This window comes from Pleurodeles waltl, chromosome 1_1 (genome assembly GCF_031143425.1).
Source record: "Pleurodeles waltl isolate 20211129_DDA chromosome 1_1, aPleWal1.hap1.20221129, whole genome shotgun sequence".
Classification (NCBI taxonomy): domain Eukaryota; kingdom Metazoa; phylum Chordata; class Amphibia; order Caudata; family Salamandridae; genus Pleurodeles; species Pleurodeles waltl.
In genome coordinates, this window is record NC_090436.1 from 639431614 (window position 1) to 639458473 (window position 26860).

Consider the following 26860-nt stretch of genomic DNA (forward strand, 5'->3'; position numbering starts at 1 on the left):
ACTGACAAATGACATAAATTGAGACCGTCTGGCATTGCCAATATTAAAAAAACTGACTGCCACAGTGTGGATATGATACTGAGTGGTTTGAGACAATGTAAGGTGCTCTGACAATTTTCAGAAAATGCACCATTTCTTTCATGCTGGAGTTTGGAGTAAAATAATGCTGGAAAAGTATACCTTATTTCTTGTGGAGTTAGGGATTTTCATTTAGAAGGAAGCCCCGCCCAAGGTGGACAGCCATTGTATCTACAAAGATTGTGACAATAGGATCTTATTCAACAGGTCTCTCAGCTCCCTTAGGCTTTATAAAATGAATGTGATTAAAAAGAAAATTTTATGGGTAAGGAATTTTACTTCTACCTCCTTTGAGAACATGAAAGGAGACAGTGACAGATCTCACAACTGGCTGTAACAAAGAAAAAATCTAAAAGGAGATTTCCTGGTAACATATCCACAGCCCCACACTCTTAGGGTTCCATGTACAATCCTTCCTAAATTATCCTGTAAGACACATTTCACACTCATGATATCTGCGAGAGCTCCTGCTTCTGGCACCTTCTTTTGAAAGGGAAGCAGTGGTGGTCCTATGGGACCCATAGGATACATGAACTGCCAGAAAAGCTGAAGCTGAGACCTAGTTGCCTGAAAGTTGATTTTTCATCATCCAAACCTACAAGGTGTGGTTAACACAGGTGGATAACACACATGAAGTGGCTGACCTATTGCATTACCAATTCTCAGGCCAAAGTTAGCAGGGAGCACCAACTGTGTCAAAGTAAAACTTCCATCAGAGGTGGGTTTACCTTGTTGTAGGATTGTGTGAGCAACCCTGGGATCATGAGTAATTTTGTACAAGGGTATCATAAATGGCTAGAGCAGAGCATTGTCTTTGCATAGTTGTTGGGTTCAAAAGCTTCTGCAGATGACCTCAAAAATATGTGGTGACAGAAAGATTCTTAAGACTACGTAAAACTCAAAATTTCTCTAAACACCACAATTGTTGATTAAGAAATTCTGCCTCACCATCTACTGGTATGTGTTGAACCAAAGGTCACGGGTGCAGATGAGCCCAAAGCACCAAAAAAATGTAGATTACCGGTATAAAGATAAAGAGAAAGCAGAAACAGAGTCACATTTGTGTACTACAATGTCAGGTGGCATAGGAAAAGTGCCTAATTTCATGGGAACGACTTTCCTTAACAAAGAATCTCAGAAAGTAGTAATGAGCGCTTAGCACCATGACAAGCTGATGAGCACCTTGTAGGTCAATTGATAACATGCATTTGTACCTGGTGCTGATTGGCAGGATCATCCAGAAACTTGAACCAGGAGGTCTTCATGAACTTTTTGACTTCTTTAGTGTCTGTTAACATTTGGTATTCCCTTAAGCCTTAGCATCATGAACACTCTAGATTGCTGAGGCTTTAGCAATTACTGTTTTCAGCAGCAAAAACTAGAAACCTTAATTAAAGTTGTTCCTTTAGATAAGTGACAACCCTGATGCAACATAATCACATCACAATTTGGTAAGAAGGTTGAGATGTCAGTAGCATACCAATGTTCGTTGATCTCTGATACCCACCTGTCCGAAAGGTAATGTGCCTACATGTTAAGATTCCATCTCGAATAAAAGTCATGGACAAATTGCAACTGGAAACCAACATCAAAAAACTCTAGTCGGAGGTCTGATCGCAAGCCCTTTCAATCGTGGACAGCTGTAGAAATCTGTGTCTGTTTCCAGAGACTACATATCCCACAATGCACTGCCAAGCATTCATTAAAACCCAGCAATGACTGTGCAGTGCTTTCAGTAGCATGCATACTGCAATTCCACAGCACTGGATTCTTACATCCAGGCCTCGTGAGAGACTCATACAGCATATACCTATGACTGTTTCTGTGCAGTAGTATCATGTGACTTAACCATGGGCTTGCAGCTGCCTAGCATTTCTTATGAGCTTGTAGTGCCCAAAGGCTGGTAATGCCCAAAAGTCCTTATCCATCAATTGCTAATGAACATTGGCTACTGAAACTTCTGCCCAATTTCTGTATGCTAATTCCTATCTTTGGCACCCCCGGGGTCTATGTCCTCTTCCAGCTAATCTTGCTGCATATTTCCTGCTGCACAGACCTGCATAATATTTTCCTTTTTTTTACCTCTGTTCTGCAGTCAGATGCAGCTCCAGGATTCCCTCATTTTTGTTTTGCTTCATAGTTTATTTTTCTTTCCCGTCTTCTATTTTCCAGTTGCTACCTGTCTTGGCTCCTAGTTTTACTTTCCATTTATCCCTTCTGCTTACTACCTGTGTTTATGTTCTTAGCTCTTGTATCTGCTCCACAAGCATCTTTTTTTGCTCTTTATTTTTCTGAAAATTGCCTGCGGTTCTCCTATTTTCAGTCACTTGCTTATTTTGCAGGCAATTCTCTTGTATGTTGCAGCTCCTAGGAGTCTTTTATTTATCTTACTCTTTTCAGCGTTCAGCTTTGCCCCCCTGCCTCATGACTCTCACTTTCTTGTATCTGTTGTTAGGTCCCTTTGCCTTGCCCTGCTGTACTTAGTCTTCAGAAAGCTCCTTCTTTCCTAATACTCTCATGTTAGTATTTCTATTTTTTCTGTTGTATCTCGTGCTCTTTGTGCTTCTTCCCTTTACTGCTTGTCTTGTATGCCTCTTGGAGTCTTCAGACATTGGTAAGTGCACTGTGTTTTTTCCTCACCTCTTTATAACAGTATTCTTTTTATATGTGAATTGATCCTGGAATTTAGAAGGCAATTTCTGTAACACCCTTTGACTTGTATTACACATAACCATACCTACAGTATAGAATTGCTATTTTCTCATGAATCTCAATTGTTTGCAGTATTATTTGTTCCATAGGGTATAGATACAAAGACTTTTCTGCTGCCATTTGTTAATGGAGCTTGCAGAGTGGCTATCTGTAAGAATAATCTAAGCAGACATCTAGTTGCCTTTTTTTCTGTGGGAAGTTTTGAATCTTACTGGTTTAAACTCATCATAGCAATCCAATGAATTTGTCCAGTTGTTTGTGACTTTCCCAATTTCTAGACACTACCCTTGCTCTGCCTTTTCTGGCCTGCCCTCTTTGTGTGGGCTCCTTCTGGTATAAGCCTTTGGTAGTCTTCTGTATCTGTGCACTGTCTACCTGCCCTAGAGAACAAACCTTCTTGTACACACCAGTTAGCACTACCTCAAATAGAGTTGTGACAGGAGAACATCTTCCCTTTCGGGACTCCGGATATAGTCCTCCAAGACAGTGGACGGCTATATACACATTAATATTTGGATATGAAACCATGGTGGTGGGATGAAAGAGAAAGTAGTTGGTTATTAAGGACCTCTTTCATCGTCTTAAAGGTGGAGGGACAGCTACCACAAGTCTTCCTGCTTTCTTTTCATGTGAACGTTCCACTGAACAGTGAGATTGTTGCCATCTTGACAGCATGTATAAAAAGAGGAGGTCCATTTAATCAATCATCTATCTCACTCATTTATAGCCAACCCCTGTAGATTTCTTGTCTTCATAATACAACATACTCTGTTCAAGTTGTATCACGATTTTTCTATACTCTGTATGAAAAGAAATTGTATCATGTTTTTTCTATACTCTGTCTGAAAATAAATCTACACAAGAAAAGCAATTACAATTTTGTTTGGGTAGATTATTGTAGCTTCATAAATCAGTACCCTGATACCATTAAATGATCAAATGAAGACCTTCAATGAGCCTGGGATCAGTAACACAACTCAATGTCTATCTCTACGATATTGACACTTTCATCATAACTAAGGGCCACATGTATGAAATACAGGTTTTGCGAGTCGCAATTTGTGAGTTGCAAAACCTTATGTACAACAGGGTCAATGACACTGTTTGCGATTCGCAAGGGTGTCGCAAATGACCTACCTCATGACTATTCATGAGGTAGGTCACAATTTGTGACCCCGTTGGGAATGGCTGCCATCACAGGGATAGTGGCCTGCTGGAGACAGCAGTCCACCATGTCTGTGACTGCTTTTAAATAAAGTAGTTTTTGTTTTTGAAATGCAGCCCGTTTTCCTTAAAGGAAAATTAGATGCATTTCAAAAACAAAAAATGAAAAGTTTTCATTTCATTTTTTCAGAGCAGGCAGTGGTCCATGGGACCGCATTCGCGTCACAAAACAATCATACATGGGACTGCGACTCGCAATTAGGAAGGGAACGCCCCTTCCTAATTGCGACTCGCAAACCCTTTTTATGATTCGGTAAATAGATTACCGAATCGCAAAAATGGGTCTTTGCATCCCAAATTGCATTTTACATGTCGCAAACGGCCCGATTCGCCGTTTGCGATGTGTAAAATGCTTCGTACATGTGGCCCTAAATTCTTTAAGGCCATGTGTCTCAATTTTCAGTGCACATATATCATCACCCCTGCTGGGGATCTTTGCAAGGAGGAATTTTGTGCATTCTGAGGTTCTTACCATCATGTTATAATGTTAAGAGTTGCATAACTTTATTATTGCAATCCCTTTTATTCTTTAAATAATATGTACTGCGCTCTGACAATGACACAGTCTGCTCTGTATAAAACCACTCAAATAAATCAACTTTTATTCCCAACTTCTTTCACCACATGTGTGTATTGGGTTTGGATGGATACATGACAACCACATGATTGGCGTTTTTTGGAATTACCAGTAGTGGCCATGTGTGATACGGACAATGGTTTATTTATTTCCATATTTCCATGTCTTTCTAATCAAGTTTCAGATTGCACATTTTCATTATATTTGCAGTGTTTTATTGCTACTAAGCATCTTCCTAACACGATGGGGGTGTAGTGGGTACTATAGGACTAGGGCGGGGTGGCACACAGACTACATCTCATTAAAATTCTCACTTTCACATTAGCTTTAGTTTTTCTTGACCTTATCCATGTACTTCTCCCCATAGCTTCATAAACAACACAAAATGTTCTGAACTAGAAACTAACACTGACCAATGATACTTCAAAATGTCCAAATAGTTTCTGATCCAAAAATGAAATTCTGTGAAGGAAGGACGAAGCACAATACCTACCATCCGTTCTCTCAGAGATATGCTTGTGCTCTCCAGCTATGCCCCAAGTCCTAAAGTGGAGGCTCTCCGATTGCCACAGATTGTATCTGATTCTGTGCTTGCAGGAGATTGCCAGAGTCCTCTCCTCCCTCCATTTCCAAAGATCGAAATTGACAGACCTAATGTGTAAAGCATAAATTGTATATGTTCTGGAAAGCAGTGCACATTAGAATCTTGATAAGCTCCCTTCATGGCTGATTCTGCGATGTTATCCACCACATACTTCACCATGTAGTCCTCTAAAACGACAAATGGCCTGCCAAATCATAAAGCTAAGGGTCAAGAACTAGAGTGGTGAATCCACAGCCCTGACCCCCCCTTTTTAGTGGAAAATAGCCAATAGAGAACGTTGGTATAGTATGTCTTTCAAGGTTCTTCTTGAGTAACCGGTCCTACTTAATTTGCTAGGATTTGATGTGTGGGAAGGGTAAGGATGAAAGAACTGATGGAATCATGTGCTGCTTGCATGTTACTGTTCACATTCAAAGAGAGAAGGATGAGGAGGGGTTGAGATTCATAGAAAGTTATACCAACATCATCTGCAAATCTGATTAATGTACTAATTTGCCCTTGATCCAGCATCAGGGTTCTCCTCTTCATATTTGGGGCTAGCCAATGGGACACTCAAAGGAAGGTGACAACATTGAAAAGTGTGATGCTGGTGAAGGAGGACTATGTCGAGGTTTTGAGTCAGTTTGAGGCTTCTGTCTGAGAACATACCAGTAATTTCAGTTGTATTTGTGACATCCTAGTAGGTGACAGTTCAAGGGATGATGGAAACAAAGCTTTCCTGCCAGACCTATCTTAAATAAGTGTGCTGTTGTACCAGATACAAGTGAATGTTGCTAGCACCCATGCCCAGCAGGCATACTGGCTTGTTCTGAATGGAGCTGCTGTTTCTTGCACATCATGCTCACATGGCTTAAGCTTTTCTTTTGGAGCATTGAATCAGTGCCCAATAAGACTGCATAATTTGAAATCTGAAAGTAAATGTTGTCTAACCAATCTATGACCAAAGCTGATCATCTTCAACTGAAGACTTTCTTCTACAAACTACCAGGTATAACATTATGATGACACTTGAAATTTATCAAGTTTGATGACAAAAAATATTTCTCAAATATATTACAATTATGTTATATTTCATTTACAACAGGTACCTGGAATATGCCCTTCAACTGCCACTGTATCCTGCACAAGAAATCTTTGAAAGTGTGCTACAAAATGAGATAGGCCGACACATAGTATGGGAATTTGTTACGACACACTGGGAGCAAATAAACGTTGTGTAAGTATTTGGAGTGGCTACATCTATTTGTAAAATGTAATACCTTAATTGTTTGAAAGAGTTAACACAGTTGAAAGCAGATTTGTTTTATACACATTTCCCATTAAGATATTGTTTATTAGAGACTGAGGCATTTGCCATAATCTCATCTTGCACTCTATTTTCTCATTCCAACCCTTCAAATGTATTTGTCCTTGACACAGAACTATCTTTAGTTAGAAGGCTACCAGACAGTGCAGCTGTCTGGTTTGGTAAAGACATCTTGGGGACATTTAGAAAGCTTCCCTAAAAATACATTCCGCCCAATGGTTACCATTGGCTTTGTGATTTATATGTGAAATCTTCTGGCTTTCTAGTTGCTGGCTTTATTTGTTTTACGCTGTCCAACTTCAGTCTTTCCCTGCCAAGGAGCAAAGCCTTTTCACCCTACCTCTTCCTGTATTCTTCCATGAGTGCTCCTTTCTGTAAACAGGCCTGTAAATCTTGTCTTATCTTGTCATATTTGCTGTGCATTCAAAACCAGAGGTCAAATGCCAGGCTCTGTCTTCCAGGGGATCTTGGTGTTTTAATTTATCTTTCTCTGACTTCAGAGTGAGAGGATATATGTGTTACTAGATACTAGGGGTAATAGAAAGTTTTGTTTTTTTACCACACAACAACATTCAAAAGAACTGTGTAAGTATTTCAGAATATATTGGAATTAGAAATATAAAAGTACAAAAAAGAACATTTTTGTTAATGCTGAAGTGTGATCAGAAATACAGTAGGTGATGCCATTTCCACACATTATCTTTGCTCTGTATAGTTTTATTACTAAAACTGTATGTCTGTACAAATGTAATGGTCATTCAATTGAAAATGTGTTTTCTAAAATAGAAGTGTGGTACCATACCATGCATACTGCGCTCTATGCCTCTCCACTTCACTCTACTCTGCACCACTTCACATCACTACACTGTGCACTGCACCCCTCCACTTTACACCATGCCACTGTACTTTACTCCACTCTGCACCACCCTATGGCACTTCACTCTATGCCTCTCTACTCTACTCTGCACCATACCACTCTACTCTGTGTCAATGCACTCTATGCCACTCTACTTTATACCACTGCACTCTTCACAACTGTACTCTACACCACTCTAGTCTAGGTAACTCAACTCTACTCTGCACAACTCCACTTGATGCCCTTCTGCAACTCTGCACTCTATGCCAATACACTCTATGCCAGTTCTACTCTGTACCACTCCACCCCCCTGCACTCTCCACTGAAATCAACTGTCACTGCTATAATCTACTCTGCATCACTGCACACTATGCCACTGCACTCTTCTCTGCATCACTGTACCCAATGCCACTGCACTCTACACCACTCTACTCTACACCTCTCTAGTCTACACCCCTGCAATCTATGCCAATGCACTCTATGCCAGTCTGCACCACTACACTCTATGCACTATATGCCACTGAACTCTACATCACTCTACTCTGTGCTACTGTATTCTATGCCATTTCACTGCACACCACTGTACTCTACACCACTCTCCTCAGCAGCATTCAGCTGTACGCTACTGCACTCTTTGCCACTTTTGTCTATGACACTATCCTCTACTCTGTGCCACCCTACGCCACACTAATCTGCACTGCTCTACGCCACTGCACTCTGTGCCACTCTACCCTACTCTGCACCACTGGATTCCATGCCACTGTACTTCAGGCCACTCTACTCTGCACCACTCCACTCTGAACCACTGCACTGTGCTAAGCAGCACTCTAATCTACACCACTGCATTCTACGATGCTGCATTATATGCCACTGAATCCTAAGCTGTTGCAGTCTACCCAACTGTATTCTATGCCACTATACTGTACGCGCTTTACTTTTCAAGCATCTACCCAAATGCACTCTACACTAGTACACTCTACGCCACTCCACTGTACACCACACAATGCAACTCCTCTCTGTGCCACTCCGGTACATGACAGGCTGTGCCACTCCACACTTTACCATTCTACTCTACAACACTCCACACCACTCTCCTCTACACTACTAACGTTTAGCCATGCTGAACAGCAGTCATGCTGGTGTACAACATGGCTAAAACACATTGGCAAAGCCAATAGCTCTTGCATAGGTGAGACTTATTGGCTTTGCTAATGGTCGTTTTAACAAAGAAGTTAGCAACGCAACCAAGAACCTGCGCTGCCCATGTGGGACACTCCCGCTTCTACGCACCCAGTGCACAAATTTCCCTTACTCTTGTGCTGGCCGTTTCGCGCTTTGATTACTGCAATAGTTTTCATGCAGGCCTGCCAGCAAAAGTCACGCATAAACTTCAACAAGCACAACACTTTGCCACCCAACTCCTCACTGCTTGAAGTTATTGATTAGGAGTGGGTGATAAGTTCTGCTCCTCCAGCAGAGTTTGCCGAATTTTGGGAGCCCTATTGAAGACAATGAAGTGGCTCAGGGTTAATAACAACTAGTATAAGTGTTCTACTCCAGTATCTCAATGTTCATCTTTCAGTTTCTTCCATTTTAATTTAGAACATTCTACCCTCAGTGGGTGGAATGTTCTCATAACCTTATTTTCCTTTTCCTCAGGCTGTACTTGTTGTTAAAGGCCCTCTCACTTATTTTAATCAGGCTTTTAACAAAACTGTACAGACCTCGGCAGCAGGCTTTAGGGCTATATTCAAAACCCTTTGCACAGCACAGCTCCAGATTAGCTGTCTAAATCATTCCTGCCTAACTGCCCAACTTTACACCAAAGGTTGACTTTACAACGCAAGTGGGAATATTATCACTGTGATAAAAGCAGTCTAATGGCAGGTCTCTTTTCTCTAGCACTCCCATCCACTGCTTCTTCATCAAACCTTAATATCAGATCATTGGCAAACAATTTAAGAGTCACCTTTTTGGCTAAAGTTCTGGAAAAGAATAACTTTGTTATCCTAGTTGAAGTTTTTCTCGCCCTTACCTCTGTTTATCTGGTCTCTATTCAGTGTCTATTGGTTCTTTAAACATGTTATAAAAACAGTAAATAAAGTAAAATAGATGGTTGGTGAACACAAACACTCAATGACTGTAATGTATTCTTCTGATCAATTAAAACATTGCTACACAAAACTAAAGCAATCCTATAACTGTTTGGGGATGTGTTATAATATGCAAATGAATCACTTTCCAGCTGCAGAAGAATCAAAGCTTATCCTTGACCACTTTCTACTACAGTGTTTGGAAGTTCACACTGAAACCTGCCAGGTAGAAAGGGGAGACATTAATGGCCTGATTTAGAGTTTTGTGGATGGGGTTACTCCATCACAGACGTGACATATATCCTGTCCACCGTATTATGATCCCATTATATCCTATGGGTATCATAATAAAGAGAATGTGATATCTCTCACTTTTGTGATGGAGAAACCCATCTGCCAAACTCTAGATAGGGCCCTCAGTTATCCATACATAACGACAGCAGTAGCTCCAAAACCCCACATTATCCCTACAAAGTATTAGGCGTAGTTCTGGAGGAGTGTTTGGGGTGAGGGGGATGACATTTTATTAATATATTAGTGGCATAGAAGTTAGCATATGGTGACTAATTACCTTTTCATTTAAAGGCCTAAGAAAGAAAATAACACGAAATGTAAAATGTGCATGTTTTAAATATGGTGGACCACGTGGCCACCATTCGTATTAGATATTACGTTTTAACATGAATATTTTTTTATTTATATTAAATGAAGTTCTGATATGAATTAATGCTAAGAATGTTCTTAATTAGATAAATACTAGAACTGAAGTATTAAATGAACATGAGGTAATCTCACTATATTTATTTAAATTAATTTTATTAGCATGAGTTATGTGTGTGCAGAAACTAAACACACATTTCAACAGTTTTAATATGTGGTAAATAATGTGTGCAATTAAATAATTTGCTTTGCATTGTATTAATGTGTATTACGGCTTTCATAGCTTGACTAGGCCTGAAAGATTCATTTTGCAGCAATAGAGGAAAATGATTTTTTATTCTGTTTCCTCTGACCTGAATTATTTTCCGAGGTTGGTAACACGATTTGAATGTCTTATTGTACTGAAGACGACAACATGTTTCAATATTAACTATGTAACAATATCTGTTCTAGCTGTCGAACAAGACAGAACATTTGTAGTTCTCATGTAAGAAGTTGCTTAGTTCATTTTGTGTACCGTGGGAGAGGATCCTGATATTGCAAACAACCACAAAATGTATATTTAGTTGGAACTGTGTGAAATCATTGAAATGACAATGCACTTTTGGTGTGAAAATCCAGGATAGTTGCAAACTTGATGATGCCACCAACAGCCACTGGACATTAGATCTTGTACACAAAGATGTGTCCACCTGAAGGACCAATCAACGGACCATAGATTTTTCTAATTAGTCAGGAACTTTGGAAATTTAGAATTAGTTTGAGTTGGGGTTAGTTCGAGTTAGTTCAATCCAATCTTGATGCTCTGATGATGCCCAGTTGTTCTTTGCTTCTTCTGAATCCCTCAACCCCTTAGTTATCTTCTGAAGATTAAAGTCATAATGTAATTGCCCCATTTGATTATGCTGTTCAGTACTAACTAATTTTGAACTGCTGACTAGTCCTAAGAGCAGCCCGTGTTCTGCACTGTCCCAATGTTGCTATCAACTGATGTCGGGAGAAAGTGACCGTTCTAGCTGTGTGAATTATTTCTGTCTGCTGTTGTATGAGGAGAGTTATAACTAAATTTGGCTTCTTGTTTTCCTTTTTGAACTTAGATAATTACACCAGCTTATTTTCATAGAGAGTAAAACTAGTTAGATGTTTTCTCCAAATCCTTTTTGTCTCTTCCTTTGCTTTTTGTCTGCATGTGTTAGCCCGTTCTCACACATGCAAGTCTGAATTTGAGTTAGTGACAGGAATGTCCCATCCCTGAAATCTGAATGTTATCAGTTGTATTTTGATGATTTACTGATGTCACCTTCACCTGCTCTGAAATCTGATACTAATGTACATATTGTGGTCTTGCTAATTTATGATATTCTTTTGTGTTTAATAGCTTTGATGTTTAGTAGGTTTTTTAGACGTTTCGGTCAGCTTATTGTTTTCATAACTTTATAACTTTTATAACTTAGTTTTGCACACCACATATGTGACATTGATTTTGGGATTGTACTAAAGCTTTGAAATGTTATTAACTTTGGAGTTTGATTCAGCGTTAAATTGTTCATTGCGTCCAGAATGGTTTTATGTCATTGATCTGTGATTGAATGAATCTGACTACTACACTCTTCACCAAGTCCAAAGATCCAGTCGACCTTTAGTGGTGAGATTAATGTATGTTGTCTCACCTGTGAGCTTGTGGTTTCTGATACCGAGGTGGGAAGAAGACCTCCGTGAGCAGGACAGTAGTTTTTGGTAGCAGAGTTATGGTTATGTCTTGTTAGGAGGGAAGTCAGAACCTGCCCACATTGTGTGCTGTTTTTTGGGTGTAGTGTAGGGATTGATTAAATTCCAACTTTGTGTCATAAGTGCACATTATGTATTTGGGTAGGGTTTGCCCATGACTCTGGAGTATTTTACAGGTATATGAAGACACTCGGTTAATTTATTGTCTGCAGTAAGGTATTGGATGATTGAGCGCTGTCGACAATACCAGTAGATTTTCTTTGAGTGTGTGAGTTGTTTGTTGGTATTAGGTGAATCCTGAGTGCACAGGGAGAATCCGTCTCAATCGGAGTGAGGTTTGTGTGTCAAATATTACTTGTGTTTGTGAGAAAGCATAGCCGGAAGAGTAGCTGCTTGTGCAAAAGTCGAAAGTTCCGTACAGCTTTGAAAGCATTTGAGCCCTATCCGTAGTGAGCAGACAGGTTTTGGTTTTTGTGCTCGCAATATTTGCACTTAGATTTGCATGAAAAGGTGTATGAGACGGCTCTGAAGTGAGTCACAGCTGCCGAGCGAAGTGAGTGTGACATCATTTGGTCTGTGCTGGGATAGGTCGGTTAGTGAGAAAAACCGCACACGGATTAGTGGACAAGATTGCGCCTCTGTAGGCTGGGGAACAGCTTGTGAAAGGGATTGAAAATTACTTCCTGGTTTCATAGAGTTTGTGTTTGTGAATGAAATTTGTGTAAAAATGAAGTTTTTCAAAGCTCTAAGAAATGCGTTGAGAGGAGATGTTTTTATTCCAGTTAGAGAGGGTTAGCCTACTCTACCTGAGTGTACACCAGCATTTGACGTAATGGAGGAAAGAGGAGTTTCAGCATGTGTTTGGGTAAATCAATGGTGCAAAATACCTGAGAAGAAAGGTACTTTAGGTTTTCCTTGTTAAGGATCTTTTAATTTACGAATTTTGGAGAATTTGAGGCGGGCGTTATATGAATCAAAACCCCTACCTCGACCTGCATAATTTGAAGCACTTGCTGTTTGGGAATTAGTTGTGTGACAAACAGAGGCTCAGAAATTAAAAAGGAGAATGAGAAAAGCAGAAAAGATGCTAGCAGAGGCTAGATGAGATGAGCAACAGAGAGTGTGGGGGAGCGCATTCATTACATGCAGTGAAGGTATTCTCAGCAATTACCAAGGAAAGTGATGGAAGTGTTAAACCTAAAGCCCAAAAAAGAAAATCTGAGGAAGATGCAGAACAGAAATTTGGTGAAAATAAAAAATGTAGCAGATACTGAAAGTGATTCAGAGGATGGATTTATAACTCAGTTGCTGCAGAATCGTCCCCCACCATATAATGCAGTTGCATCAGTAAACCAGAATCTAGTCCCAAATATTGCTACAGGTCCCATTGCACAAAGCCAGGTGCAAGTAATTCCAAATGTGCCTGCAACTAATGTTGCTTAGGTGCCATTGGTTTATCCGACAGTTCCAATTGTTAATACAACTCAGAATGTCACAGTTCCAGGTATGCTACAGCCAATTCAGGAATGTCTCAGTTTGAGTTCACACCTAATGTACAGACACCTGCACAAGTTATGAACCAGAGACAGACAAAGCCTATGTATTCACCAGTAACGACACCACAGAATGTTGCCCCGAATCAGTCAAATCAGGCTTTTTGTACAGTATTAACAGGCCAAGGTGAAGGATTAGTGTTCCCACCAAATCAAACAAATATTTCATGACCAGATACATTGCCGGACCCATTAACAGTAGGTCCAGTAGTTCTGTTATATGCCCAGGGTAATAATGAGATTTGTCCCCCGATTCCAAATCCAGTGTCAGCAATGAATTCACCTTTTGAAACTAATGCAGAAATGGGGAGACTGAGCACTACTGTGCCAGTCATGACCCCTATGAATTCATTTGGTTCGAATTAAACATATGATAGAGTAGGTCCACTGATTGATGTGGCATGTCCCCCATGTTCAAAGGGATCATCTAATGGCTCAGGAGCAGGCTATGAGAACATCCTGTATTCATCCACAGCCCCTATCTCAAGGTAACTACATTAGTTTACAAGGGTTATCAGCACAACAGTTGACTTAATGTTTAGGCAATTTGAGCAGAGTATTAGTTTCAGGAAACTCGCCTGAGGGAGAAAAGACATTGAACATGGTTAGACTAAAATTGGAATTAAATTAAATGATTGAGGGGACACTTGAATTGGACAGATTAGATTCTTACAATGAAAATTAATTGCACTTCGTTTGCAAGGATGTTACTCTTCGAGCAGGACTGGTTTATGAGAAATTAAGTAATTTAGCTGTGAAATATGAAATTGAGATGAATAAATCCAAAGAGCTGAAGGAGAGTTACAGATTAGAATTCGATTTGAGAGACATTGGGAACATGAGATTACCTGGAATGAAAACTCACAATAAGGAATTGATTCAGAGGATTCAAACATGGCGATCATTAGATAAATGGGAAGGCAGATGGGCAAAGAAAAGAGATCAGAAGGAAAAGCCGACTGAATCTTCAAATGATGCACAGCAAGTTGAGGGAGCTGTAAAAATGATGCCAATGAGAGAAATTCTGGGAGGGAATTTTGTCCATGCAATGGAGCAGAAGTGACATAATGTAATTTACAATGATTATCCAAAGTTGAGGGAAAAACCAGTTGAACGGTACCAGCAAATGGAGAGGTTTGTCAGGGTTGCGAAATCTTTGTGGGGAGATTTGAACACTTTATTTGAGATTGTGGTTCCAGCAGATTTGTGGGTTGAGTGTAAGTAGAGTGTTGATTGGCCAGCGCATGAGCCGCGTAAGGATGCAGTAACAGGTGCACCATCTGAAGAAGTGATGAAAAGCTATTACAAGGTGATTGAGGTTTTGAAAACTAGAGTTTCCCCTAAATATATTGATTGGCAAAGAATTGAGACAAATGAGTCTGTTCATGCTTATCATGAAAGATTGTTGCACACATTCAAGCAATACAGCGGCACATAGATTATTGAGCGGAGATACATGAATAATTTTGTTTTTCAGATTCGTTCAAGGATTGAAGCCTGAAAGTAGCAATATGTTTCAGAATCATTTGATTTACTTGCAAGGAATGCCAGTTGATGAAGTATTGCATTAGGCAAAATACCGTAGTGATGAGATTGAATTGAAGCAGAAAAGGTTGAAGGAGAAGGCAACGGTGATGCAAATCAAGTCTGCCCAAGTAGAAGGTGTGCATGGTTTGCAGGGAATGATGAGCGTAGAAGGAATGCAGGGAACACAGCAGCAAGGAAATATGGTGCCTCAGTTCAGAGGTAGAGGTCGTGGAATACGAATAGATCGAAATGCGAATGTGGTTGATGTTCAGAATATGAAGAAAATGCTTCCTTGTCATGAATGCGGCAATGTCTGACATTGGAAATATGAGTGTCCATTTAATAATGTAAATAATTTAGTGCAAAGTGGTGGTGTTGCGCAGATGGTCAATTTCAAAAAGAAAAAGTTCACAGGCCCCAAAATCAAAACATGAATGTTCCTACAGGAACAGTACAAATGAAGGCTCTCCAACAACAAGTAAAGTTTCCCTAACAGCAGATCCAAGCCCCACAGTAAATGCAGATACCACAAACTCCGATGGAACATCAACATGTAACTGTTACTCAGCAGAACGCCAACCAAAAGAACAAATGTAAATCAGTTAATCACACAATACCCATTGATTGATTTTGGTGATGTTGAGATGCATGAAGAATATATGAGTGAGAGTTCAGAAGCGGAAGAAGGTGTGTTGGCTGCTACACTAGAAGTAGATCAGGGGCGTCCATATGTGAATGAAAGTGTTCTGGGTGATGATGTTTCATTCCTGGTCGACACTGGAGTGACTCATTCCACTGTCAGATCTGAAGAAGTCCCTAATGTGCCCCTTTCAGGAAGGACAGTTCAGGTTGTAGGAGTAGCAAACCAGCTTTTGGTAAATCCCATTACAGAGTTCATTCCAGTCAAAATAGGAACATTTGAGAATTTGCACCAATTTGTAGTTTATGATTCAAGTCATGTGAGTCTGATAGGAAGAGACTTGCTATGCAAATTAAAAAGTGCTCAATTACTTGTACTCATGAAGGGATAGCAATCCAAACAAACGGTGATGATAAAACTTCAAGTGAAACTGATAAGCTGTATTCTCTCATTACATTGTTTCCTGCCATGACAGTTGAAGACTTGCCTGATGAATTACAAGAGACACATCATTCAGTTAAGATTCTTTTGACCCGATCTAAAACCCAATATTTAACCAGTTCCTGTCTAACCTGTTATGAGTTATTGATTCTTGGATCTCCAAATGTGATTATCAAGAAGCATGCAGTGTTGAACCTAGGTAGCTACACTATTGCGTGTTAATGTTAATGATTCAAAAACTGCTAATGAAATGGAACATGACTGCCTCAATGTAACTGAATTGTACACCAAACCCAGACCTGAGACTCAAGTACTCCTCTAGAGGAAAATGATCAAGTTGTGTTTGTTGATGGCTCCTGTTTAAGAGATAGCGAAGAGAGCTGATTATGCAGTCTGCACCTTCTTGGGTGTAGTTGAAGCTTCATGGCTTCAAGGAGTCATTTCTGCCCAAGTGGCTGAAGTGGTTACTCTTACAAGAACATGCTGTGTCTTCTAGCAGTTCAAAGAGACAATATTCACGGATAGTCAATACGGATCTTGTGTTGTGCATGACTCCGGGCAGCTATGGCACCAGAGAGGTTTTATGACCTCTTCAGGATCTCCCATTCAGCATGGTGAAATAATTCATAGTTTGTTAAATGCTTTGCAGTTACCTGAGAAGATTGCGGTTATGAAGTGCACATCCCACCAAAAGTCAAATGATTATGTATCGTTGGGTAGTGCCTATGCTGACCAAATTGCTAGATATTGTGCACCCCATTGCATCACCTTCAATGAAGAGTGGGGTGGTGGAAGTGACACTGGTGAGACAAATCAAATTTTCCTGATGGCAGTTGTTGATACTGGGGATGAAAACAAGAGGCTACAGTAAGAGGCAACAGAGGAAGAACATAGAAGTTGGACAAAAGCAAGGTGTGTTAAAAGAGAGGAAGATAATGTCTGAATTTCAAATGAAGGGAAAGTTGTGTTGCCAGATTGTTTGTTGAACTCGATTGCTAGATATTACCATGGTTAGAATTATCTTGGCAGATATGCAATGATTCACACATTCAAACAGACATGGTACAACCCCAGATTTAGATTAATTGCAGAAGTGATTTGTCACTGATGTGTTACTTGTCAACAGATTAATGTAAGAAAATGCAGAGTGGTTAATTTGAGCCACATTGGCGAATTGGGAGGTCCATTTAACAGAAATGCCTGCTTTTAATGGATTGAAGTACGTATTGGTTGTTGTGTGCGTGTTTTCCAGTTGGATAGAGGCTTATCCAACACTTAGGAAGGACAGTCTTACTGTAGCTGAGCTGCTGCTCAGGGAACTGACACCAAGGTTGGGTTCCCGACTTCTTTGGAATCAGATCGAGGAACTCATTTTAATAATGAGATCATAAAGTTGTGTGCAGCACTGAAATTTAGCAACAAGTGCACTGCAGTGACAGACCAGAGTCATCTGGATTGGTGGAGCAGATGAATGGAACATTGAAAGTTCAATTGGCAAAGGTTTGTGCAAAGGAATGGCCTGATGCATTACCACCTGATGAGCATGCGTAGAACCCCTTAAGGGGCATGCAATGAGGTTACCAGCAGTACCTGCAAATGCCCTTGTGAACATAACAGATGACTTACTGCTGGAATATTGCAAAGGTCTGGCTGATGTGGTCCGCTATTTGTCTCATCAGATGGAAGCAGCAACAGTTCACACGGCTCATGAACAGTATCACAGCTTGAAAGCTGGGGCAAGCCACACACGCAAAGATCAGTGTCCTCTTGAAAATACAGAGTCTGTTCCCACAAGAGTAAATGCAGAAGAGAAAGGGATTCAGCTCGACCAAGCTGTGAGGACTAAACAAGTGGCTGAAGCAGAAATCATGCAAAGTGGTGAAGGTGCAAATAATCCGAATGCAGACAAGAGTGCAGGGGAGCTAAGTCAAAGTCAGCTGATTCCTGCCAGCAGAGAAAACATTGTGAACACAGTTGCACCCGAAAAGAGAACTGTTAAAGGAGGCAAGTGGCCTGCAGCTGGACATGAACTGGTTGCTGACTAACTCCCAGCTATAACAGAAGCAATTGAAGAGTCAAATCAGAGTGAAGATGGAGATGGTGCTGGAAAGGAAAAGAGTGCTGAGTCATAGATACTCTTCACCTCAATGGATCTATCTTGTCACATATGAATGGGAAAACGAGTTTATGGCCTTTTGCTTTGACCGTGAGAATTCAATTAAGCATTCTGGAACTTGAAATCACATTTGAATTGAGTTTTGAAATAACCTTGTCAATTTATCAACAAAGACATTACACTCTGAAAGTGACCATAAGTGATTGTCAGACTGTGTGTTATTGAAAATTAAAATTTTTAATTATTTTGAGAACTTTCAGTTGAAACTTGTTGAACTTCTTTTGACGTTTGGGAACTGCCATAATTAGTGCAAAAAGACTTTGAAAAGCCACTTTGGTTTTGATTTTTCCTCGCTTTTCCTTTGTATTTTTTCTTTTTCTTTCCTCTCCCTGATTCTACAGAAGCCGTGAACCCAAGACAGGGTAAACACAGTAAATGTGAACGTGTGTGCATTGGTTTAATTATAGTATGCGTGATTGCATGCATTTTATTGATTCTGGGAATGAGTGTTTCAATGAAAAAAGACATGCAAAGCACAGCAACTCCAGTGTAGAGAATGACAACATTTAAGCAGGATAAGTTGTATGAGGATGAGGGATTGCTTCATTTAGATGACACAAAGGTAGATTTGTCTTCCAACATTTACTATAGTTTGTTGTATGAGCATTTGGACACAATGAATGTGCACAATTGTTATGTGTGTATGCAGATTCCTTCATCAGTTCAGGAGGGAATCACCTATCCGGCCTACCACTGACTTATGGAATTAGCTGCAGTTTATTATTAACAAGTTTGTACAACCAAGAGTACATTCAGTACTTCTATTCCAACTTTGATTTAGTTTTCTCTTCTGTTTCCATTAATCAGCATTTGAGCAGCATCACAAAAGCGAAGAGTATAGATACAGTAGGTGAGTGAATGCAGACGTGTTCTTGTTGAAGAGTGTATGGGATTTTATGCTAAATGTACAAGACCCAGCTGTGCCTGGTGTATTTTACATCTGTGGTAAGAATGCTTATTACAAGTTACCGAAATGTTGGTATGGCACATGCTATTTAGGAGTGTTTTTTTCCGAAAGTCTACCAAGTAGACAATATTGACAATCCAGCAAGGATTGAAAGACTTTAAGTAAGGTTTAAAAGAGAAGCAAGTAGTTCAGAGATTACAGGAGATATTTTTGAAGCTGTTATTCCCTCAGTGGGTGTGATTTTGAATGACATAAAGATACGGAAATTATCAATGATTGTGGACAAGATTTCAAGATCTTTCAGGTGCAATGCTCCTAAAGGACATGGAAATGTTTGCAGTAAGGTCTATGGTTTTGCAGAATCGCATTGCGTTAGACATCCTTTTAGCAAAGGAAGGCGGAGTCTGATGAGTTTTAAAGTCACAGCACTGCTGCACTTACATTCCAGACAACAGTAAGGAGATAATGAGATACATAACAAGTTTGAGACATGCCTTGAATGACCTGAACCAGACAAATGTTTGGGAGACCATAGGTGAAGAAGGGTTCACTAAGGTAGGATTTTGGTTTGTAGATTTGGGAAATTGATTTATGAAAATGATCCTTTACTCTTTGTGACTAAAGCAATGCAGCACAAATCGCTGTGTTGCCTTCCTCTGAGCCAGGGAGGCAATCCATGGGTGCTGAATGAGTGTTCCCACGCAACATCCAAGGATTTTGACACATTCCCATATTTACCAGAAGTGGTAGACCTGGGAACATGCCAAAAACCTATGCCTTCCCAGGTGAGGCGTAACAGGGAGCGATGTCTTTATTTCTTCTTGTTTTTTCCTCTTTTTGTAGAAAGGGGGAAAAGCCTCAGGGGATTGTTTTTGTACGAAACCAGCCCTTTTCCACACAAAATAACCCTTCATGCAAAGAAGGCACCCCTGCAATATGGTAAAACAAAACAAATTGAAGCAAATCCGGCAAAAACAGAGTATAAATATGCCCCTTGGTGTCCTGAATAACCGGCACCCTACTGAACATCACAAAATGCAGACAACTGAATTTCTTCTCGATGTTAGCAGAAAAAACTCTTAATGATAAAAACATATTCCAAAAATAATAAATGATGTAAAATTAAACCGAAAAAGGGGGCTTATTATTTCAATAAGTATTTTTTGGACAAAACAAATAATGCATGTCAGAATATGCAACTATGTTATTTATTGTCAAACGCTGCATGCAACCGAACCTGACTTTCAAATACCAGTTGCATTTACATATTTGTTAATGAGCAAACCGTGAGCGATTGTGCTTTTGATCAGTGTAATGGTTCACTTACAAGAAATATAACAGAAGAACCTGAGCAGGAATTAAAATATATAAGTGAATACGAAGTAAAAAAATATATAGAACAAGCTTTGAGTTTTCAAATATGGCAGTGGAGGGCAGTGAACATTTAAGAAGCATCGGTAAATACATTAGGTTTTGCTTATGTTATTATTAATAAGCTGTTTTTTTGTTTTTTGTTGTAAGTCATGTTTGTGCCTCTTGGGGGAGCAGACAGAGGAGTAACTGGGGAGGTAGTCAACAAGGAGCTGTTTTATATCTATCTTAAGGGGTTAACAGGAGCATTAAAGCTGCTTTAGCAATAATACAGGACACTGAAGTAAGAAGCAGTAGTGGTTTCATGATTTATCCCCCCCGTCCGTGTACACGTCTGAGACCCCAGTGCTGCCGAGAGAGGATGCATTGATTTGTTCCCCCGAATGTCTGTCTGAGCCCCCGGTGCTGCCAGGAGCAGATGCATTGATTTGTCCCTCTGGGTGCATGATTGAGCCAACAGTGCACGTCTGAGCTCCCAGTGCATGTCTGAGCTCCTGGTGCATGTCTTAGCCCCCAGTGCACTGCTTAGCCCTCTGGGGTGCCAGGGTGATGAGAGAAGGAGCCAAACGTAGGGCCAGATGTAGCAAGCATTTTGCATGGTGCAAACTGCGAAAATCGCAGTTTGCGCCATGCAAAATGCCGATTGCGATGCTCATTCACAATTTGCGAGTCGGTACCGACTCGCAAATTGTGAATGCGACTCGCAAATAGGAAGGGGTGTCCCCTTCCTATTTGCGACTCGCATCGCTATGCTAAATTGCTCTGTGATCGCGAATGCGGTCGCAAAGCAATTTGCAGTTACCACCAGTGTCACACTGGTGGTAACCCATTCGCAAAAGGGAAGGGGTCCCCATGGGACCCCTTCCCCTTTGTGAATGTTGCCAAAAAGGGTTTTTCAGAGCAGGCAGTGGTCCAATGGACCACTGCCTGCTCTGAAAAACCGAAACCAAATGGTTTCGTTATTTTTTTTATTTTGCAACTCGTTTTCCCTTAAGGAAAACGGGCTGCAAAATAAAAATAAAAAACGCTTTATTTAAAAAGCAGTCACAGACATGGAGGTCTGCTGTCTTCAGCAGGCCACCATCCCTTTGAGTGCAGGGACTCGCTATGGGGTCGCAAAATGCGACCCACCTCATTAATATTAATGAGGTGGGTCTTTGCAACCCCATAGCGACTCACAGACGGTGTCTGAGACACCGTTCTTCATCCAATTTTGCGAATTGGAAATTACGAGTCGCACCGACTCGCAATTTACGATTCGCAAAATCAGACCTACCTACATCTGGCCCATAATGTCCAGAAGACGTACATAGGAGTTGACCTATAGCTTCTGTAAATATCATACTGTTGGGTATAAAAAACATTTTCACTTGGGCGTTTTTTCCGCTCTCAGGCTGTGCATGATGTCCACAATACCCAATATCACCTGAGGCAATTCTCAGTAAAGCATAGCAACTACCCAAGTGTACAAATTTGGAGTGCTTGCAACAGGTCAACGCACTGATAAATAATTCACAAGTACATCTATGTGTGGCTTCCAGCTCTCGGCAAGAGCGGAATCCAGGAGCACAGAGAGGAAAGGGGAGGAAGCAGAAAATAAAATCTCTGGGAATGGAAGAGGGTAAAGGAGACAAAGGGGGTGATTCTAACTTTGGCGGGCGGCGGAGGCCGCCCGCCAAAGTTCCCCCAACAGAATACCACTACGCGGTCAGAAGACCGCCGCGGTTATTCTGTGTTTCCTGCTGGGCTGACGGGCGACCGCCAGAAGGCCGCCCGCCAGCCCAGCGGGAAACCCCTTCCCACGATGAAGCCGGCTCCGAATGGAGCCGGCGGAGTGGGAAGGGTGCGACGGGTGCAGTAGCACGCGTCGCAATTTTCAGTGTCTGCTATGCAGACACTGAAAATCTTTTAGGGGCCCTCTTACGGGGGCCCCTGCAGTGCCCTTGCACATGGGCACTGCAGGGGCCCCCAGGGGCCCCAGGACACCCCTCACCGCCATCCTGTTCCTGGCGGTCACGACCGCCAGGAACAGGATGGCGGTGAGGGGGTCGGAATCCCCATGGCGGCGCTGCAAGCTGCGCCGCCATGGAGGATTCCTCAGGGCAGCGGAAAACCGGCGGGAGACCGCCGGTTTTCCATTTCTGACCGCGGCGGGACCGCCGCGGTCAGAATGCCCTTGGGAGCACCGCCAGCCTGTTGGCGGTGCTCCCGCGGTCGTTGACCCTGGCGGTCAGTGACCGCCAGGGTCAGAATGACCCCCTAAGACTTTTGGGGATGAAAAGGAAGCTGTACTGAAGGGACATAATAGAGGAAAGTAAGGAATGGAAAATATGGCAATTGATGGGAGTTTAGTTTGAGGTATGGATCAGGAAAGGAGGGTGGAAAAGTTAGGACAATGGGAAGTAAGGCTGCTGGAGTGAAACAAAGGAGTCAGGTAGTAAAAGACTGAAACAGGGATCTAGGAAAACAGACGGGCCCAAGGAAGACAATGGCTGTAAGGGGGATGGGAGGCTATACAGGGGAGTGAAAATAGATGGGTTTGAAAGAAGTGTGGTGATATGTGGAGAAAGGGATAGCGAAGAGGTGCGAGGACTATACTTGGAACAGGAGTTAAGCGTTGCACTCACGTTGGTTCCCAAAGATGGCCATAAGCCTGCTGAATAACTGTCCCATGCCTCCTTTCTTCAACACCCTGCGCTGGGGAGCTCCCTAATGTAACGTTTAGAACTCCACCCCGGCACTTCCAAGGCACACGGTTTAAAGGAGCGACCCCACACTCCTTGGAAAAGTGGGGCAGGCTATGCCCACTTATACAGAGACTGACGTCAGTAGAGGCAGGGCCCAAGTCTAAAGGCGGAAGCGAGGGGACAAAAGAAGGATAGAAATGTGTTTAATGTGTTTAATCACTCAGCTGAAAATTGAGTGCAAACAAAAAGCAGCCATGCGGAACTGTGAGACAGGCATGTACACATGAAGAGTCAACACTCGACTCAGAGTCGCGTGAATTCTACAACACATAAGCATAAAAAAGTTCCATAAAACTGCATTATGCTGATTATCGTGGCTAGAGTAGTGTCTTTGTTTAACAAGCACTCCACAATCACTGTGCACACAAACAAAACATAAAAACGTTCCACATGCTGATGAGAACAGTACTTGGGTCTCAGGAGACTGATAAGAGAAGCACACGAGGAACAAAAGGCTACAGCCAATAAAAACAGAGGAAAAGTAAGTGGCAAGCACATGAAGCAATGAAAAGCAAGGGCGGGATGCAAGCCCCTTGTAAGAATTATATTGAATACAATAGATCTCACAAGCACAGTGTAAGCGCTGTGCCGACGAAACCTAATCACAAGCACAGCGCAAGTGCTTTAAAGGTGAAACCTAAAAGAAGGGATATATAAATATCTTGGTTGAATTGTATGGTTTATATTGCAGCAAGCACTCTTTAATAGCTCCTCTACGCATTGGGGTCGTTTCTTACTTTATTGTAAGCATATGATCATTGTCCTATCTTTGTAACTCTGTAGTCTGTCCGGAGAGGAGGCATGCAACAAATTTAGACCACATTTAAAGTTCTCCCTCCAACGTCATGCAGTTTGCCCGTCCGCTTCTATATTATGCTCCAGTAAATGCTGCTGCTGATGCAGGAGATGTCCGAACATCCTTGAATATAGACATGCCCTGGAGTAAACAGGTGTGAGGCGTACATCACAGGCATTGGATGTCATCAGGAATAAACCAAGTTTACAAGAGGGGATTAGGGTCACGCAGTGTTCCATGGAAAAGATTAAAACAAATAAATGCATGTCTAGCAGTTTTAATGCGGCGTTTACCGAGACTGGCAAAGTTTTAATTGAAAATATATGTTTGCCTTAAATGTCCCCTTTGCAAAAAGGCTGTTCTAAAAAAAGCAACAAACATGCAGGAATCTTTGATAACTTTAGCGTGCCTGGGATTTTCAGTATCCTGAAAGCCCGCACTGTGCCCAAATGTTAGAATAATAACAAGATTTAATCAAGAGCCATACAATGCTTATGAAAATAAAGTCACCATTGTAATTGTAATTGCATTTACATAGCGTTTACTATATCTGACTAGGTGTCACAGTGCTTTTCGGCGAGTAGCATGCTACTCCGGAACCCAAGAGGGATTAGCGGTGTAATTAGTGTAGGGAAATAGGAAATGAATTTGAGCTGTAAAAGAAGCAGAGACTGACAAAGATAAAAGATATATATTGGATGGTTATTTGTCTGGATAGATATATATCTGGATAGATGAGTGAACAGGAAGGAAGAGCACACAGATGGAGCAGCAGACAAGACAGAAAGACAAGCAAAACAATGGGTATACAAACTGACAGAAGAAAGCTACATGGCCAGCTCCATCGATGGATAGAGAGGCGACGGATGGATTGATAGATAAATTGTAAAATGGGAAGATTATCACAGTGGAAAAGATTACTAGATGTTCCTCTAAACCAGTAACCTTGCGCGCACTTTACTTTCATGCCCCTCCTACACCTGGCAGTAACTGCACTCTTGCATCTGTTAAACAATGCCATCCTTCAATTGTGAAACCAGCCACTTGCAGGCTAACCCGTCCACAACAATTTCTGGGAATGTAACCACATACACATCTACAGCAAAACAAACAAGTTATAATCCTTGCAGAGATGGGGCCTTCTAAATATTCTGCCAGGACCGCTCAGACAGTGCCCCACAGTAATAACATGGATATTTCCCAAGGTATAGTTGCTTCATGCATGCTTATGTGCAATGGGAAGCCTTCGATGACCTAAATATATCGGGAAGGCAATGTGCCTGCGCAGTATCGTCATTGCAAAAGAGCAACAGCACAATAGAATATTATACTTCACGTGAGTGCACAGAAATGTTATATAAACATTACAGAGATTAACTTTACAGCTAGCTCGGTCCACTGTGTGGAGTGTGGCCAGCCTTCTGTGTGCTGCCTTCAAACAGTATTGAGAATGACATCCTTTGGAGCCAGCTCATGTTTACCTCTGTGAGTATCAATAAAAAACAAGCAAACAGGAAAACAGCAACATGCAAACAAGCACAAAATAGATCAATGCAAATAGTTCAGGCAAGAGCAATACTTAAACAAAAAAATACAGGTGCACCTTCTGATGTACACAGAGGAATTCAAGAGACTTAGGCTTAAGGTAATCAAGGCGGAAAGTGCTGTTTCATGAGTTTTGTCTGTTTTTGAGTTTTTAACCCATGTGCATAAGAAAAAACAAAACAACTAGAAGCAACCATAGTGCCAAACCCATTGAGCTCCCTGAGAAACAATTATGCAGTAACTATTACAAAGTAAGGGGAGAAAGGAGAAAAGAAGAACTACAGGAAGGAATGGGAAGGAAAGAGAGTAGCAAAAAAAAGAAAATACGTAAAAATTGAAATAATTCGGATAGTGTTGAGTGTGAGAATCGACAAACTGTTCTCCGCTTGAGCATTGTTAAATACCAGTCATTTGTTTTTCTGTTCATTTTAAACAAATCACCTCTTCTAGCGGAAAACAAGTGACTATGGACATCTATTCCTGTGCTGTTCCTGGAAGCAGATTATAGCCACTAAACAGACACATTGGGTGCCATCCTTTATTTTTTCAAAAGTGGGCATTTTTGTACATTTTCAAAAGAAAGTCCTGATAAATCTACCCATGACCCTCGTGGATGGTTTTTGGGTGGGTGGGAGTGCTCGGAGGGCCCCAGCAGCTGCAGCCATGCTGACCCGTTTTAAAGCAGTGTACAGTGTTTTACCCCTGCGCAAGACATGTCCTTCACTCTGCCGGCAGAACAGATAACAAAATCCCTTTGGGGAAACAGTGTCATCTTCATCAATATCTCTTGAATTCAACCGCTGCATTTTATCCCATGCTGGGGAGGAGGATTAAAGTGGCCAGAAGCCATCTGATCCCTTTTCTACAGTAAAACAAGGCGTATCTGGTAAAAAGCCAAAGATGACCCTGTAGTGCGCTTAGAAAAGAAGGAAGCAGGATGTCTTTGTTATTTAAAAGGGTGAATGTGAGAAAACAGGGCTGATTGCAGAGGCCCCCCTAACTTTTTGCCCCCATTTTCCACTTTTCGCTGGTGTTTTCCTGACTCTGATGGTGCCCTGGGTACTGCTAACCAGTCCCGGGGCCTGTGCTCTGTCTAAAATCAGTATGCAAATTAGGATAATTATAATTGGCTAAGTCAGCCTACCTATAAGTCCTTAGTATATGGTAGAGCATGTAGGTTTAGGGACCCCAGCGTAGGTAGTGCACCCATAGGTGCACCGTTGAGGCGCCTAGTGTCATTTTAAAGGCAGGCCTGCCTTAGTGGCTGCTTTTAAATTAAAATGATATGCAAATTCGACCTTGGAATTAAAAGTAGTTCC

At 41.3% G+C, this 26860-nt stretch overlaps 1 protein-coding gene across 1 annotated transcript in view; it reads left to right on the forward strand.

Moving 5' to 3' along the window:
• LVRN (laeverin) overlaps window positions 1-26860 on the forward strand; it is a 470465-nt gene that overhangs the window by 364635 nt on the left and 78970 nt on the right. The window contains exon 18 of the mRNA XM_069226651.1: window positions 6280-6411. Within this exon, the coding sequence (XP_069082752.1) occupies window positions 6280-6411 (132 nt within the window). The remainder of the gene's footprint in view (window positions 1-6279; window positions 6412-26860) is intronic.